The sequence below is a fragment of the Scomber scombrus genome, chromosome 3, assembly GCF_963691925.1.
Source record: "Scomber scombrus chromosome 3, fScoSco1.1, whole genome shotgun sequence".
Lineage (NCBI taxonomy): Eukaryota > Metazoa > Chordata > Actinopteri > Scombriformes > Scombridae > Scomber > Scomber scombrus.
Window position 1 is genome coordinate 13722599 of NC_084972.1, and position 16717 is coordinate 13739315.

The 16717-nt window shown below is 40.4% G+C and overlaps 1 protein-coding gene across 3 annotated transcripts in view; it reads left to right on the forward strand.

Moving 5' to 3' along the window:
* cpne5b (copine Vb) overlaps positions 1 to 16717 on the forward strand; it is a 137173-nt gene that overhangs the window by 115642 nt on the left and 4814 nt on the right. For all 3 annotated transcript variants that reach the window (XM_062444962.1, XM_062444970.1, XM_062444978.1), the window contains 6 exons: positions 1178 to 1231; positions 1912 to 1973; positions 9151 to 9197; positions 10551 to 10732; positions 10899 to 11026; positions 12648 to 12750. In XM_062444962.1, coding sequence (XP_062300946.1) covers positions 1178 to 1231; positions 1912 to 1973; positions 9151 to 9197; positions 10551 to 10732; positions 10899 to 11026; positions 12648 to 12750 — 576 coding nt within the window. The remainder of the gene's footprint in view (positions 1 to 1177; positions 1232 to 1911; positions 1974 to 9150; positions 9198 to 10550; positions 10733 to 10898; positions 11027 to 12647; positions 12751 to 16717) is intronic.

Below are 16717 nucleotides of genomic sequence, written 5' to 3' on the forward strand. Positions count from 1 at the left end.
TAATACAACTCATTTAAATGTCTCATTCTAAGGTGAGGCCAGAAAATGTCTTTCCAGCAGATACTGAAATCTTATCTTATTTTGTTCAGAACAGAATTTATTACGTTCATTCATTTAGGAAACGTGAATAAACATATATGAATGGCAAACTGTTGAAAGTCAAAACCTTATCAAAAAAGAGGACATGTCAATACCTTCATGCTTCTGTGGTTTTGTGGCCTAAAGCCGAAGGACAAATACCTGTCTTTTGGATGTCAGGTCCATTATATTCTACTCTTGATTCCTCTCTACCTCCTACTGAGACTGAAAGGCCCTTTAGTTTATGCATCAGCAGATTGTTCAGTTTGTCAGACAAATTGCCATCCCTCCATTTTAAATTAGGGGCTGTCACTTTCATGCCTAGCAGCCATAGAGAATCGGGGTAATGAGCTGAGATGTCTCTGGTCCACGGATTGACATTTCTCTCTTGTTCTGGACCCAGTAGAATACTGGTAAAGTAAATGTAAGTCTTGCATCTTGAGCCTGTCTTACTGATAGATTTCTTGTAGCTTGAGATTTGTTTGATTTCCCAATCATCTTCCCTCTACAAGCATGATTGACATGAACAGGATACACAGAATAATGTGTTTCTATTTCAAGTCTTCATAAGCAATCTCGCATGAGGTACGCTTTCCAATAATATCCATCTGTTACTTCATGCACAGGTGCTTTATATCTTTTCTCTCCTTCCTCAATTTCTCTTCTGTGAGTTGCGTTGACAAATGTTTTGTTCATGCTGCCAACAAACTGCATACATCTATGTGATGGCATTCTCCTGTCACCCACATACAGCCCTCCATTACAATGGATACACGCAATTACAATTCATTCATATAGTACGACTGAAAGGTGTAAATGTGTGTAGAAGGGAGCAAGATAATGGGAATTTAACTTGACCATATGTAAAAAATAAAATAAAATTTAAAAATAAAAAAAAAACAATCCAAAAAACATAATTGCAAGTCAAATCCAGTAAACAAGAAATTATAGGGAGTTGAATAAAATGTTTGCAGCTGAACAGCCTCGCCTATATATCAATATTTTTGCTCAAAAGTTACAATATTAATCCTCAGCATTCAACAGATTATGGCCAAAAAATGTTTCATTCCATCATATGTACCTCTCTTTTCATTTTTAGGTGATAAATACCAAGAAGAAACTGAAAAAGAAGAAATATGTCAATTCTGGAACAGTGAGTATGGCTCCAGCAGCAGGCACTGTGCCTCTTTTCTGCTCCACACCTACTTCTCATCTGTTAAATGATTCCTTCTCTAATTTTCATTGCAAGAGTTGGCTGTTTGGAAGAAGATGCAAATCTGTGCTCTGAAAATCTGAAAAAATGTGATGCAGATTTCCTCATTAATCCTCACATCACACACAGATTATAATATTTGGTGAAAAGCACAAAAGAAAAAACGTTTTTACTACAGTATGTTGCACCGAAGGTGAAATATACTGTGCAAGATGTATACTTTGGGTTCAGAGAGAAGGTGTACAGGATATGGTTAACTTAAAAAATTGGTGGCAATTAGGTATGAAACTGGGACAAATTGAAGGATGAAGGTGCTGCAGAACTTGAAGGACATCAAGATCTGAGAGATAAATCAGAGTGGGCGACACCAACACCAATTTTCAAACAATTTACCACGTATATGAAGTGTGGGCAAGCTCTAGTAATGCATACAAATGCATCTCATCCTCTGTTCAAACTTGTCCTCTAGCAATGTAAATGAGTCAGTCATCAGGAAGCAGCTGGCTCACATCTTACTGAGTGAGTGTCAAGTGTTGAACCAAGTCAAGATGTGCACGGTTTTTGTATTCAGGCGAAAAGCCATTGACTGTGTTTAATCTCATGTTTCTTTTTAATTCCAGGTAACCCTGCTTTCGTTCTCTGTAGAGTCAGAGTTCACATTCTTAGATTACATCAAAGGAGGGTGAGTGGGGATGACTGTCTGATTGTATCACACAGAAGTTACATTCCTAAGTGTACACCAAAGGAATATCAGTTAAATAGAGAAATTATTGTTTGATTTCATAGGAGAGACAGAAGAGCGGGATCGCTATAAAATGTGTGATTGCTTTATTGCTTAGATTTTATGTCTGCTTGTGCGGCATGAGATCGCATTCAAATGTCCATTTCATAGGGTCTTGATTGCAATGATGGCCCAAACTACACTAAAAAATAAAAATGATCCTTTTAAGGATTAATGACACATGCACAACTATTATATAAAGTCATCTAAACAGTTAATCACTTGTAATGAGAATTATGAAATGTATCTGTAGTCTCCATTAAAATGTATATTAGAACACATATTTCTGTCCTATTATCTTTCATGTAATGGCACCGTAAGTGCAATTTTCCTCTGCAACTTTCTTAAACTGAGAAGAACCAACTGTTATTATCTAAATAGTGAAAAAAAATATTTATAAAAGGTCAGAGTATGTGCCATCTGTAGCATTAAAGAGCCAAATATATCTTAAATGTTTAAGGCCAAACTGTCCTCACAGTGACTACCAGCCCAACAACCAGCTGGGTTTTAGAGCTGGAGGTTGACATGTGAATATCAAGTATTTCTCAGGTGAAGTGTGCCTCTCAGGCAGGATTGGTTGTGCTTTGATCTCCATCGTCCCATCACAGTGGGTCGGCTGTCAGGGGTTTTATGGGCTGTCGCAGAGCTGACAAGTGTGACAGATTTCGCTGACAGTTCCTGGCTTTGGCTGATCTATGATACAATAACCTTAAGGTTTAGTGGCCCCTCTTCAAAAATATCATCCTCATCAGCCTGCCCCCTAATATCACTCTGGCATTTACTGAGTGACATGTTAGAGAGTCTGTTCTGGCAAATGTGGAGTCTTTGCTCTGTAAGAAAATGGATTAAAGTTAGGCAAGTGTGTCACTTAAACTGTCCAGGCTCTTTGTGTCACGACGCTGGAGAAACACCACATGCAAAATTCATTTCTACTGTACATGAGATACTTTTTTGTAATATTTAGTTTTACAGCTTTTATCAAGATGAAAAGTGAACTCCTTGTGGTTTTTATGTCTTATTTGACAACCACTGTAATCAGGACAAGTATAGTGATGCTATTCAAATCAGTCAAAAGCAGTAGACCGAGGTGAAATTAAATGCAGTCAGACTATTGAATTTTCTAGCTCTTCCCTGCTCTGCTTCTGCAGGATTAGGGACTGAGAGGACATAATATGCTTGGAATATAATTACAGGGGCTATTTCTCTATGGTGATTATGGTTCAAGACACTCATATCAGGTTATAATTTGAACAACATTAGCTTTTACCACTCTGGAATTTAAATTAGGATAAAGTAGTGTTGTAAAATGGGGGGAAAAGTAAAAGCAAGGAAAGCTGAGCGTGAGGTGGTTGGTCCAAAAGAAATTAGCATGGAAAAGTGTATATTTTGCTCACAGGCAAGAGCATAGTGTGTAAGCAAGCATAAGGAAAGAAAGGCAGAATATAGGTTGGAAAGACAGAGGGAAAATAAAGAGTTAAACTACATAACAAGTCTGCGATGTCATTTTGAGCAAGTGTCGAGGAGACTCCTTTAACAAGGGTTCACTAGAGTGACAAGAGCCTGCAAAAGAGGTCTGAGCTTTTTTCTAACACTGACCTTTAACTCAAAGGTTCACAAACACACACATACACCAGTGGCGGCTGGTGACAAAAATGTTTGGGGGGGCGCAGTTTGATGGTTGGTGGTCCTAGGGTTAGTGTCAAATAAGCCGTAGCACCACTTCATACCGCAGCAAAAAAATATAAATAAGAAAGAAAAGCTAATCTAAAAACAACACAACACACTATAATGTCCCCTGGTTTGTCCCAGTATAGTATCTCAGACCCACAGAGAGAGGAATAAAAAATTATAACCAGATATGATAAAATGCCCATTTCACTCACATCACATAAAGATACCAGCAGTTAAAGCAGAGTTACCAATAAGGTAATATGCTTAAAAAGAGACACCACCTATATTTTAGTTATTGTGTCTTCAGTCCTGATTTTACTGTAATATGTTAGTTGTTGCAATACCTAAACATGACAATAGATGGCGCATTAAGCACTATACACTGCTGTGATTAGGCATAATTTATTTAACTTATTTTAATAATGAAATGTACCCAAATCAACTGTAATAGTCAAAATTACTTCCATCATTTCTTATCCTGCATTTATGCATTTTAGTTTTTTACACTTCATAGTTATGTCTTTTATAAAGTATTTTTTAACACTTTACAATATTAATAACAGCAATGCAGCTACTACCTGATCTTTTATATGTCCTGTTGGAGCTGCTGGATGCAGCCACTGACTGAATCTATGTTCCTCTTCTGGAGCTTGGCATAGCAGAGGTCTACATGTGGCCAGATGTGGTGAAACAGCTGCAGAAAGAGCTCAGCAATGCTAAGTCTGCTAAAAACAACTTAGCTCCATGCTATTGTCTCGATGGCTGCAGCTTTCTGTTTGATTTTTTTCAGAGAGATGTTTTAGGTCTTGTTTCCCTGTCGTTGTCCACAACGTTTCGGTGCTGACACTTTGAAACAGCAAACAGATTAAGCAATAAAAGGAATTAAAGCCGCAAGCGGCGATGGCGGGCCCTCGCTCACCCATGCCACCGCGGGGCCTGAGGCATGGCGGGGCTGTGGCGTGAAGCAGAAAGTGAGAAAAAACCTGGAAGGAGGCCAAAAATGCAATGTTTCGTTCATCCAGTAGGGGGCAGTCACAGGTAGTTACACATATGGTCTGGTGTGGTCTGGTGTGTTCAGGGCGGCCACTCATCAGTCATGTGAAGTTTGGAGTGAATTGGACAAAGCATGAAGGAGTTATGAGAAGTTGATGGTTCATCCACCAGGGGGCAGTAATGGGATGCATGCAGGTGTGTTCAGGGTCAGTCCCTCATCACACATGTGAAGTTTCGTGGAAATCGGACAATGTTGATGCAAAAAATGGCACTTCCTGTTTCCACTAGGGGGCGACATGAGCGACACCCCTATCAGATGGAAGAGGTCTCCACCCTGGACCTGTGTATCAATTTTCATGATGATACGTGTTCAATAAAGCCATCAAAAAGCCAAACGTATTTTCATGGCGAGGAATTGACGGTAGCCACGCCCCCACAGGGACGCCATTAATCGTAGCTTCACAGTGTTCATAATGTAGCTTCACCAACTGGTTCTGCATGTTTTAGAAGTGGAATGAAGTTGATGGGGTCAACTATGTATTTTTCATGAATTTAAGTTCACTTCCTGTTACCACCGGGGGGCGCTATGAGTTACGTGGGAAGTTAATATATCGGGACGTTCAGGGCGGAGCCATCATCATGTCCAGCAAGTTTGAAGCTGATTGGATGAAGTATGTGGGCGTGAGAGCCACTCGTATGTACATGGCGAGCACGCCAAAGTTAGTTGAGCCCTGGCAGACACGCCCTTTGACCTACGGATGCGCAGAGCACAACTTAAGCTCAGCTAGGTCTGGAGATGTTGCGTACCTAATTTGAACTTGATCGGGCGAACGCTGTGGGAGGAGTTATTTTAGGCGGGAAAAATCAAAACCAAAATGGCCGACTTCCTGTTGGGTTGAGGTCATGAGGTCAAGAGGCTTTTTTGCATATGTGGGTATAATACATATGTGTACCAAATTTTGTGAGCATAGGACAAAGTTAGCAAAATTCCCTATGGGCATTTTTGGACTTTGTAGGGGGCGCTATTCCGCCATTCTGCGTCGACCATGTGCGACCACCCAAAAATATCGAATTTCGGATGAGGCCGGACGTCCGTGCAAAACTATAAGCATTTTCGCATTTGGGAAAGGGGCGTAATTGGGGTACGAAATGTCGGAAGAATAATAATAATAATTAAAGCCGCAAGCGGCGATGGCGGGCCCTCGCTCGCCCATGCCACCGCGGGGCCTGAGGCATGGCGGGGCTGTGGCATGAAGCAGAAAGTGAGAAAAAACCTGGAAGGAGGCCAAAAATGCAATGCTTCGTTCATCCAGTAGGGGGCAGTCACAGGTAGTTACACATATGGTCTGGTGTGGTCTGGTGTGTTCAGGGCGGCCACTCATCAGTCATGTGAAGTTTGGAGTGAATTGGACAAAGCATGAAGGAGTTATGAGAGGTTGATGGTTCATCCACCAAGGGGCAGTAGAGTGTAACAAAACACAAGCGGTTGCGTTAAGGGTGGGAGAGTGATTACACATGTGAAGTTTTGTGGAAATCGCACAATGATGATGTAAAATATGGCACTTCCTGTTTCCACTAGGGGGCCACACGAGTGAGATCGCCTATGAGCGAATGGAGTTGTTGAGGTCGGCACCCTGGACCTGTGTACCAATTTTCATGATGATACGAGTTCAATAAAGCCATCAAAAAGCCAAACGTATTTTCATGGCGAGGAATTGATGGTCGCCGCGTCGCCACACGGACGCCATTACTCGTAGCTTCACAGTCTTCATAATGTAGCTTCACCAACTGGTTCTGAATGAAGTTGATGGGGCAAAGTATGTAATTTTAATGAATCTTAGTTAACTTCCTGTTACCACCGGGGGGCGCTATGAGTTACGTGGGAAGTTAATATATCGGGACGTTCAGGGCGGAGCCATCATCATGTCCAGCAAGTTTGAAGCTGATTGGATGAAGTATGTGGGCGTGAGAGCCACTCGTATGTACATGGCGAGCACGCCAAAGTTAGTTGAGCCCTGGCAGACACGCCCTTTGACCTACGGATGCGCAGAGAACAACTTAAGCTCAGCTAGGTCTGGAGATGTTGCGTACCTAATTTGAACTTGGTCGGGCGAACGCTGTGGGAGGAGTTAATTTTAGGCAGGAAAAATCAAAACCAAAATGGCCGACTTCCTGTTGGGTTGAGGTCATGAGGTCAAGAGGCTTTTTTGCATATGTGGGTATAATACATATGTGTACCGAATTTTGTGAGCATAGGACAAAGTTAGCAAAATTCTCTATGGGCATTTTTGGACTTTGTAGGGGGCGCTATTCCGCCATTCTGTGTCGACCATGTGCGACCACCCAAAAATATCGAATTTCGGATGAGGCCGGACATCCGTGCAAAAGTATAAGCATTTTCGCATTTGGGAAAGGGGCTAAATTGGGGCACGAAATGTCGGAAGAATAATAATAATAATAATAATAATAATAATAATAATAATAATAATAAACATTACAATTTCAATAGGGCTTTCGCCAGGCGACTTGCAGTCGCCGCTCGGGCCCTAATAATAAACATTACAATTTCAATAGGGCTTTCGCCAGGCGACTTGCAGTCGCCGCTCGGGCCCTAATAATAATAATAATAATAATAATAAACATTACAATTTCAATAGGGCTTTCGCCAGGCGACTTGCAGTCGCCGCTCGGGCCCTAATAAACATTACAATTTCAATAGGGCTTTCGCCAGGAGACTTGCAGTCGCCGCTCGGGCCCTGATAATAATAAACATTACAATTTCAATAGGGCTTTCGCCAGGCGACTTGCAGTCGCCGCTCGGGCCCTAATAACTCACATTGCATCCAGCTAGCCAGCTCCGTTTATCATAACAGCAGCAGGAGACACTCTCAGCTCCTCCATCACCTGCTGCTGCTTTGTCCTCTTTCTCTCTTCTAGTTAAAGTCTTGTGAAATTAGGTTTTTGTAGAGAAATTACAAAATAATCTTCTTTAATTTCCGCCGCTCCACTTTAACGTCATCTCCTGAACCTACCGTCAGCAGGAGTTTGGGTGACAGCAGCTGACAGGAGGGTGTGAATGACAGCCGGAACTGTCCAATCACAGTAGATTAAAAAAACATGAAACAACAACAATTTGCTGCCAATAAAAGTGGGCGTGTCCGGGGCGCACTGAGCTGCGCCCCGTGGGAAACGTGATGCAGGCCAATGAGAGAGCAGCCTCAGGTCACATGCTTGTCAAAAGTTTGAGGGCTTGCATTGCCTTCCATTAGTCCGGCGCCCCACATACAGGAAGTACATATAGAAATTAATAAAATACCATTTGGAATCGATTTATAATGAATGATGACAGGTGCTTAGAGGCTAACAGGACCATCTTGCAAACAAATACTATTTATTTCATAATTATTTAGCATTTTCTAATTCATTTATGTTTAATATGTTTAAGTAGATTTTGGCCAGATATTTGATGGGGGCGGCGCCCCAGCGCCCCGCATTGACCGGCCGCCACTGACATACACAGAGTGAACAGAAAGTCTACCCCCAAGACATAAATTTCAAACAAGAGGGGGAAAAGGGAGATCACAGTGACAAACGCTGCATTTCCTGGAGTTTGCAAACCTACTTTCTCATGCAGACATTATGGTACATTCAAGAGTCCTCATGAATTAATAAAACCTAGCTTAATTAATGCTAAGGTTATCGGGGTCAGGCTGTGGCATATTCTCCATCCCCACCCCAAACTCAAAGGTTAATGTGAATCTTTAACTTGTTCATTTTATCATCATTCTTTTGCCTCCCTCTCCGGTGGCACTCGTAGATAACGAGAAGCTGTCATTTGGGCCCCCGAAGGCCTCGTCTCATTGTCGTAAATTAGTAAGATGAAGGGGAGTGCTTCATCAGCAGGGAAAATTGGATTATGATTTGCTCTTAAGTGCTCCATCAGTCTAATTGCTTGTTACCCAGCTCGATGTCTCAGAGGCTCCCCCGCACCTCCTCTTACTCCTCCTCTTGGAGGTGAAAGTCAGATAAACAGAGTGGTGTAATCACTTACATCTTACTTGACAACTGAGCAACCACAATTTGTGTTTTAATACAGATGAAATGGCAATGCGAATATTAAATATTGATCTGTTTGTAACTTTACCATCATAAGAAATAATTGCTATATCTTGTTTATGATGTTTAAGGGATAATCTTTTTACAGTGGGACAGTGATTGTGTGTTTGTGTGTTTGTGTGTTGTGTGTGTGTGTGTGTGTGTGTGTGTGTGTGTGTGTGTGTGTGTGTGTGTGTGTGTGTGTGTGTGTGTGTGGTGGTTGTGAGAGCAGTGGAATTTAATGAGGCCTGGCGTGTTGTTATTCCTGGCTGGTCTTCATCTTTTTTTTTTTAAGCTGTCCTCTCCCTTCCCCTTCTAGGACGCAGATCAATTTCACCGTGGCCATCGATTTCACTGCATCTAATGGTGAGTGATACTTACAGCAAAGTGTATGTGTAGGGAGGGTGGGCAAGAATAGATGGTAGTGCTCTTTGACTGTGGCATGTCCGATTTCTGAATCAATCACACAAACATACACACAAGCAGACAGTACGGCTACACATACTGTACACACATTGTCACCTAAGTGATAGCCTTTCCTGGAAAGCTCCCCCTCTAAATGTTCTGTCAGTGCACTCTCTATAAAAGGTTATAGTGGATGTTTTAGAAATAAATTAAATAAAGCAAATTAAGTAAAACTCTTAATTCAATATAAAGACTTCTCACCATGTGAAAAGACAAAAAGTCTCATTAAACTACTTAATAGTTAATAATTGTGCCTGAATTCAATGCTCTGAAAGATTTATTTGCATGGAAGAGCTCTTTGATTGTCCAATCATAGCTTAGAAACTGTAACCAAATTGCTGGATCATTTTGTGCACAAAACATGAACACATAAAAATGTGTTCATGACAGGTGGAAACTGCATAAAGGATTCATTGGATTTGGGAACAAATGTTAGCTTAATAAGCTATGTAGCTACGGTTGACAAAATCTGCTACTGACTTTTTTGGCAGTATCAAATGTAGTAAACTTCATCCTCCGAGGACCATTAATGTACCATGCCACTAACATGACTACAAATCTGTGAGAATTTCAAGTGATAAATCTGCCACTGTTACCATTGTAAACTGTGTACGTGTCCCGTGAAAAAGTGTGGCAGGCATAGCAACAGTAACTAAGGTGGGCCAGGGGCCTTATCAAGTGGTCAATTTACTCAATCTATTTAGAGATTTCCAACCCTGGTGTTGGTCAAAGTGACTGATGTACAATTTGTTGTTACACTCTGGACTCCAGAAAACATCACTTGTATAACTATTGTGAGCATGCAGCCCAACCAGGAATAGAGCAGGATTTCTGCTATCAGACTGCAGGTGCAACTTATCAAATGCTGAGCACATCACCTACAACATCACAAGGTACATTGACAACAATATTTCCTGAACTGTTATTACAGTTGGGATATTGGAGAAGGTCACAGTTATTGACAAACCCTCTGAATGCTCATTTAATTTGAGCACTCACATCTCACAAAGGCTTTTTTTCCACATAGCTTGTTCACAGAGTGTTCTTGATTATGTCACAAACATTTGAATTAAAAGTTAAAATCCATCATCTCATGACAGGACAGAACATGACAGCTCTATCTTAGAGGAATCACGTTAATTGTGATCCCCAGCTGCAGCAAACAAAAATGCTTTTTAATGTCATGTCATTGCAAAAAATGTGCATAATATATTTACACCTCAGACATTTCACAATTGATTGATTGGTCTACAGGGAACCCCTCCCAGTCCACTTCGCTGCACTACATGAACCCCTACCAGCTGAACGCCTACGCCATGGCCCTGAAGGCTGTTGGGGAGATAATTCAGGACTACGACAGTGACAAGATGTTTCCTGCTTTGGGCTTTGGAGCCAAACTTCCCCCTGATGGACGAGTGTCACACGAGTTTCCACTGGTGAAGTTGACCTCACATCATTACACCTTTCGATTAATAAGTTCAGATTTATCAGAGTAACTGAGAAAGTGTACTTGACCAAAGTGTACTTGACCACAGTGCTTCTTAATAGATGTGAAAACCAAGTCCAGTTAACTGATTTACTGTCTATTTCTTGCCACTTCAGAATGGAAACTTGGAAAATCCTTATTGTAACGGTATAGAGGGCATCTTAGAGGCATACCACCAGAGTCTGAAAACAGTGCAGCTGTATGGGCCAACCAACTTTGCTCCTGTGGTGAACCATGTTGCCAGGTGAGAAAACAATGCAAGCTGGTTAATAGCTTCTTTTTTGTCTTTTAAACAAAGTAAAAAATCCAAAACTTGAGGTGAAGGTATGGAAAAAATGCTCCCTGAAAGTCAAAGTCCAGGTTTCAGCATGCTCTGTTTGCAAAGTTACCTCACAATTAAACCAAAGGGCTGATCATTCATACATGCCCACAATTGGCCATCCATTATGTAGTCTCTGTTGCTAAGGTTGTTCCATGTGTTGTTTGCATTGTCCTCTGGCATATATTGGAACAAATCTCAGCTCAAACATGTACAGGTCCGTTTGAGTAGTTGACATTGTTAATAAAGACAGAAGCTGCACAAAGGGCCATTGTAAGATAAATAAGTGTAAATTTGGGTTTTTTTAACTGTAAAACATGCAAAGATATACATACAGTCCCAGAATGAAAGCTATAGCCCTTGAAATGTATAGACCTTTAAAAAAAAGTTTTAAATGCATATTTAAAATGCAACTTTTGGATTCATATTCATCTTTGCTCACTAGATTATGTTTCATCCATGTAGATGTTCCTCCTGTGGTAACTTTCTCTGCTTGTGATTCTTTCATTACGATTTATACATTATTCATATTTTGATCCAAATACTAAAAACACAATGATAAAACAGTGCAATCCACACAGATTTTCCTTTTCCATTTTTTTAAAGGTATTTATAAGCAGAGAGCAAGAGCAATTGTTTAAAACTTTTCAAAATACCTGCAGACAATGATTTAATGGATCTGCTTATCATCAACAATTCAGAAATAATCTGTTTTTGTGCCACACAGGGTTGGCTTACAGATTGTGATTACCATCTATCATCTTCTATAATATTCCAGTTATCAAAAATAAAATAGCCCTCACATCAACATTTTTGACTGCTGGCCTTGGCTGGCTTTGATTTCCTGTGCCACTGGTTTCCTGACCCAGTACGTTGACAATATCTGTCCTGCCAGACACAATAAACAGGATGCGACATGCTTGAATGTGAATTTAGATCAGCTGACAGCTATCAAAAGAGTGGTGGATTTAGCTGATGGAACAAATGACAAAGGGGCCTGACATATCACTCACAGGTAATCACACATAAAAATATGCAAAATGTGAGATGATTTCAGTGGCCTCCTGTGCCCCCAAAAACCCACCTCCACCTCTCACTGTCACTGCCTCCATCACCGTCTCATTTGTTGGTCCTTATCCCAACAATTCTCCATCTGATTACACCAATGCTCTGCTGTAATTAAAATGCTGCTCTGATAAAACACTTTTCAACCTGCTGCAGAATGCCACAGCTGTAAGAAAAACACAACCAGTTGGTATTTAGCATTTGAATGGGTGAACTCAAGTAAAAAGAGATTTTTACAAAGGGTAATCTGTTGATCAAACAGTGAAAATCATATTTGTTTTGAACATTGTTTGGACTGAGTGGACTCCTGAGATATCTGACAATGACATTTTATTGAATTTGCATGTGGTGAGAGCGCATGATAAGACATGTATGCTCATGGATTTATATTCTACATCAATGTTTAATTAGATCCATCAATAAATCCTTTGTAATCTAAAGCATCCTCTAATGTTCTGTCTGTTTTTGTGTGTGTATGTAGGTATGCAGCAGCAGTGCAGGATGGCTCTCAGTACTTTGTGCTCCTCATCATCACAGATGGCGTCATTTCCGACATGGCCCAGACCAAAGAGGCCATTGTTAATGTAAGGATGGGGAAAGGGGAAGACACCATGCCCAGTTCCTACTGATATTAACTAGAAAAAAACGACTTTGAAGTAAAGGGTTTTAACTGAAATACAAAAAGGTGAACAAACAGAGAGGGGGTAACTCAAGACTGTTATCCGTTAATCTCTAATTTATTTTTTTCCATTATCTATTTATCATTTAGTCAAGCCAAGGAACGGTGTGACATTTTGGGAAATGCTTCTATGCTGTCTTGTGGAGAAATAGATTGACACCACTCTTATGTCTGTACAATGAATATGACGCTATAGTTAGGTTAGCTTAGCTTGTCATAAAGACTGAGAACAGCTAGCCTGACAACGTGCCTACATACAAGGAGTACTAGTTTAATTTTTATATCAAGCACCTATCCCTTTGACATTTTGTGGATGCACACACGACTACTCTGTTTTTATAACAAAATCTTCCAACCAGCATCTCTAAAGCTCACTACGTAACACATTATATCTGTTATATTCGAGACATGCAAAACCAGTTGTTTCCCCTTTTTGGGGGGTATTTGTGCTAAGCTAAGCTTAATTTTTACCATGCAGTTAATATACAGCATAAGTTTGATCACACATCTCATCTTACTCTCTGCAAGAAAGTGAATAAGCACTTCTTCAAAAAATGTAATTAATTTTTTTAATTAATAAAACTTTTGTAACCTTTGTAGCTTGAGTGCACTGAATACTGTTAAGATCAATATACTTGGTCAATGATTGACCTGATAACTACACCAAAGTAGTTTAACACTGAAATAGTTTTTCTGTTCTTAAAAAAATGGATATGTTGTGAATTAATACTGTCCTTAAAGTACAAATGTGTTCTCCTTCTGCCATATAAAACACAAACTCAATAAAACAACACTGAAAATATTCATGAAATACAGCATTTAAAAAAAAAACTGAAACCTGAAACGTTGTTATTGTGTCTGTCAATAAAAAACACAATACCATGCTTTATTCCTCAGAGCATTCCCCATAACTTGTCCTAACTCCTTTTTTCTCCCATCTTTAAATAGTAGGTGGTTTCCTTTTCCTTTCCTCTCCCTTAGTATCCTCTTTCTTTTCTCCCCTCCTCCTCCTCCTCCGCAGCCTGCCGCAGGCACAGAACACCCAGCAGACTGGATTTAAAGGGAATTTGCGACTGTTAGTCAAAACATTAGAACAGCCACACCTTCCTTTTAAGATCTTGCCTGCTGCTCTATCTCACTGCCTCTGCTTTGACTGTCTACTGATGCTTGCCGCTTCCACCGCTTTCCCTTTTTGTTCTCCACGGATCTCGGGCGAGGGAGGACACACTGCTGAGGTTATTTAAGTCTTTCCTCATACTTATTTGTGCTGGAAGAGCAAGAAACACAATGAGAATAAGGGAGTGTGTTAATGTGCACAACTCTATGTAGAGAATGAACATATGGAGTCAGTTTGCATTCCTGCATGCTGGTGTTTTTGTGCATTCTGGTTGATGTGCAGACATTGATGTGTTGCAGGGCACGTTGGACACATTTTTTCAGTAACATGGACTCATGCGTGTCCGAGTGCATGAAAGTGGGGGTTTATAAGTCACAACAGAACCTACTAGACTACAGAAATCCACATGCCAATCCCTAAGCATCCCCCCCCTGTGCTCATGACCTGGGTCGCTTCGCTGTCTCATTGTCTGTCTCTCTGTGGAACCGTGAGACTCCCTCGCTCACAAATACAAAGACTTTTGCCGTCCCTATGCATCTCTTCCCTACGACAGCGTATTAGGGCCATATTTGTTTAAAAAAAAAAAAAAAACTGACCTGGAGGAAGGCGGGGTAATATTTCGAGAAAAAAATTAAAAGATTAAAGTTGCAAATTTGCTTAAAAAAAAGAAAGAAAGGTGTTTTATTCTGCCAAGAACACTTTGAAACACTGGAGAATTCGTTCGTGCATTGTGCCTGTCGTGGAAGAACTGATCTAATTGTGCTTTTCAGTTGGGTTTAGTAATAAGGAGATACTTGTGTAACCGAGCGTTATACTTAAATAGGTTATCAAATTAAAACAGAAGCTGCTGCTTGAACAGGACGACCACACATTTATTACTCAATTTTCTGATCATATGTTAAGTGCTGCGCATCCCCATACACTCACTTCCATTATACATCATTTATTTTTTTCTCTGAAAGAGACCCGGTTTATTGTAATGTCTTTTTAAAGTCTTGATGCCTATGATGATATAGTGATTTTGGGCTACGATAACAAGATAACAAACAGGTGGTTTAGATTCGATTTATGTTTCTTCTGGTTCAGCATTCACACAGTGAAGATGTGGTTTTATTTTGAAGGACAGAACTGAGTTGAGTGTACTGTATGTGGATGTGCAGCAATTGACGTGTGATCAGAAAAGTGAAGAGTAATACATTTGTGGTTGTCCTGTTCAAGCAACGGAGCCTCTGTGTTTTAATTTTATAACCTATTTAAGTATAACGCTCGGTTACACAAGTATCTCCTTATTGCTAAACCCAACTGAAAAGCACAATTAGACCAGTTCTTCCAAGGCAGGCACAATGCACAAACGACTTCTCTCCAGTGTTGCAAAGTGAAGTGATTTCTTGGCAGAATAAAACAAATTTGTGAGTTTTTCATGCAAATTTGCGACTTTATTCTCAGAAATTCTGAGATTAAAGGTCAGGTTTTTTTTTTTTTTTTTTTTTTTTTTTTGGGGGGGGGGGGGGGGGGGGGGGGGGGTGTCATATATGGCACAAATACGCCGTCGTACTTCCCCTTTCATAAATCTAAAACTCTTTGTCTTCATCTGCTCTCTCCAAACCTCTGTCACCACACTCAGTCTATAGCTGCTTTTATACAGAGAACCAGCAATATTGCCGTAAATAAGACCCGCCATTATGCCGGCTTGCTTTTTTACTCTGAACCAAACCAAGCTGCCATAATTTGTGATTTCAGATCGGTGTCTAGTGTGTGTAGTCCCACCATGCCAGCTGTCCCTTTTACACAGGCGTCAATCGGGCAACACGACAACCTCCACTGTTGGCTTAATGGCGAAACAACAATGCCCCCCATTCTGTGTTCTGTCGTGCAAAAGGGGCTTCTAACAAACTCCTTTGCTGCCTTTAATTTCTTTCCCCTCTCATCTTCTACTTATTAACTGTCTGACTTTTTTGTTTCATCTATATATTAGTGTCAAGAGCCAACAAAAGCATTTCACTACCTTTTGTATTGGATTCAGGACTTTGTTGAGTGAGAGGTAATTGGACACCTGGTGATGTTAAAACGAGTTCATGGTGCAGAAAAAAGGCTTGAACAAAACTTTTTTTTTACAGACATGATTTGGGTTTTACCTGGATAACAAGTGCAGTCCTCTCCATGACTAGAACATGTCACACCTACACATTTGCATAAACTGTTCAGTGTTAAGGGTTGCAAAGTCCTGTGATAATACGTCTTACATCATGATTCTACAATTTTACCTTTCTCAAGGTCATCAATTACTTACATACTGTGTGAGCTGCACTTGCTGAGCCCTGCCCCTCTGTAGTTGTTGTTGCTATGCCTGTCACGTTTCCATCCATGCCCAATAGGTTTACGAGAATAGGGTTCACATTTCTAGGCAGTGACCATTGGTTTAAAATGGTGGCGCTGTCCAAAATCACTCCATATTTACTTTTATATTGACCTTCCACTATTTAATTAGTGTCCAAATTGTGAGTGTATAAATATTTCCATTATATAGTGAACTTACTACTTACTGCCACAATTCACAATGCAATGCACCCCATTTTATAAATGCAAGAATCACCATTGTGAGACTCTATAGCTGACAATGATGATGCAAAGTGACAATAATGAGTGATTTTCTGCTCATGTTTTCTATATATGGAAGAGTGAATGCATGAAGAAGGGAGTGATTTCAGACACAGCCATTGTGTCAGACTAACATTTTAATGTAAAAGAGAAAAGT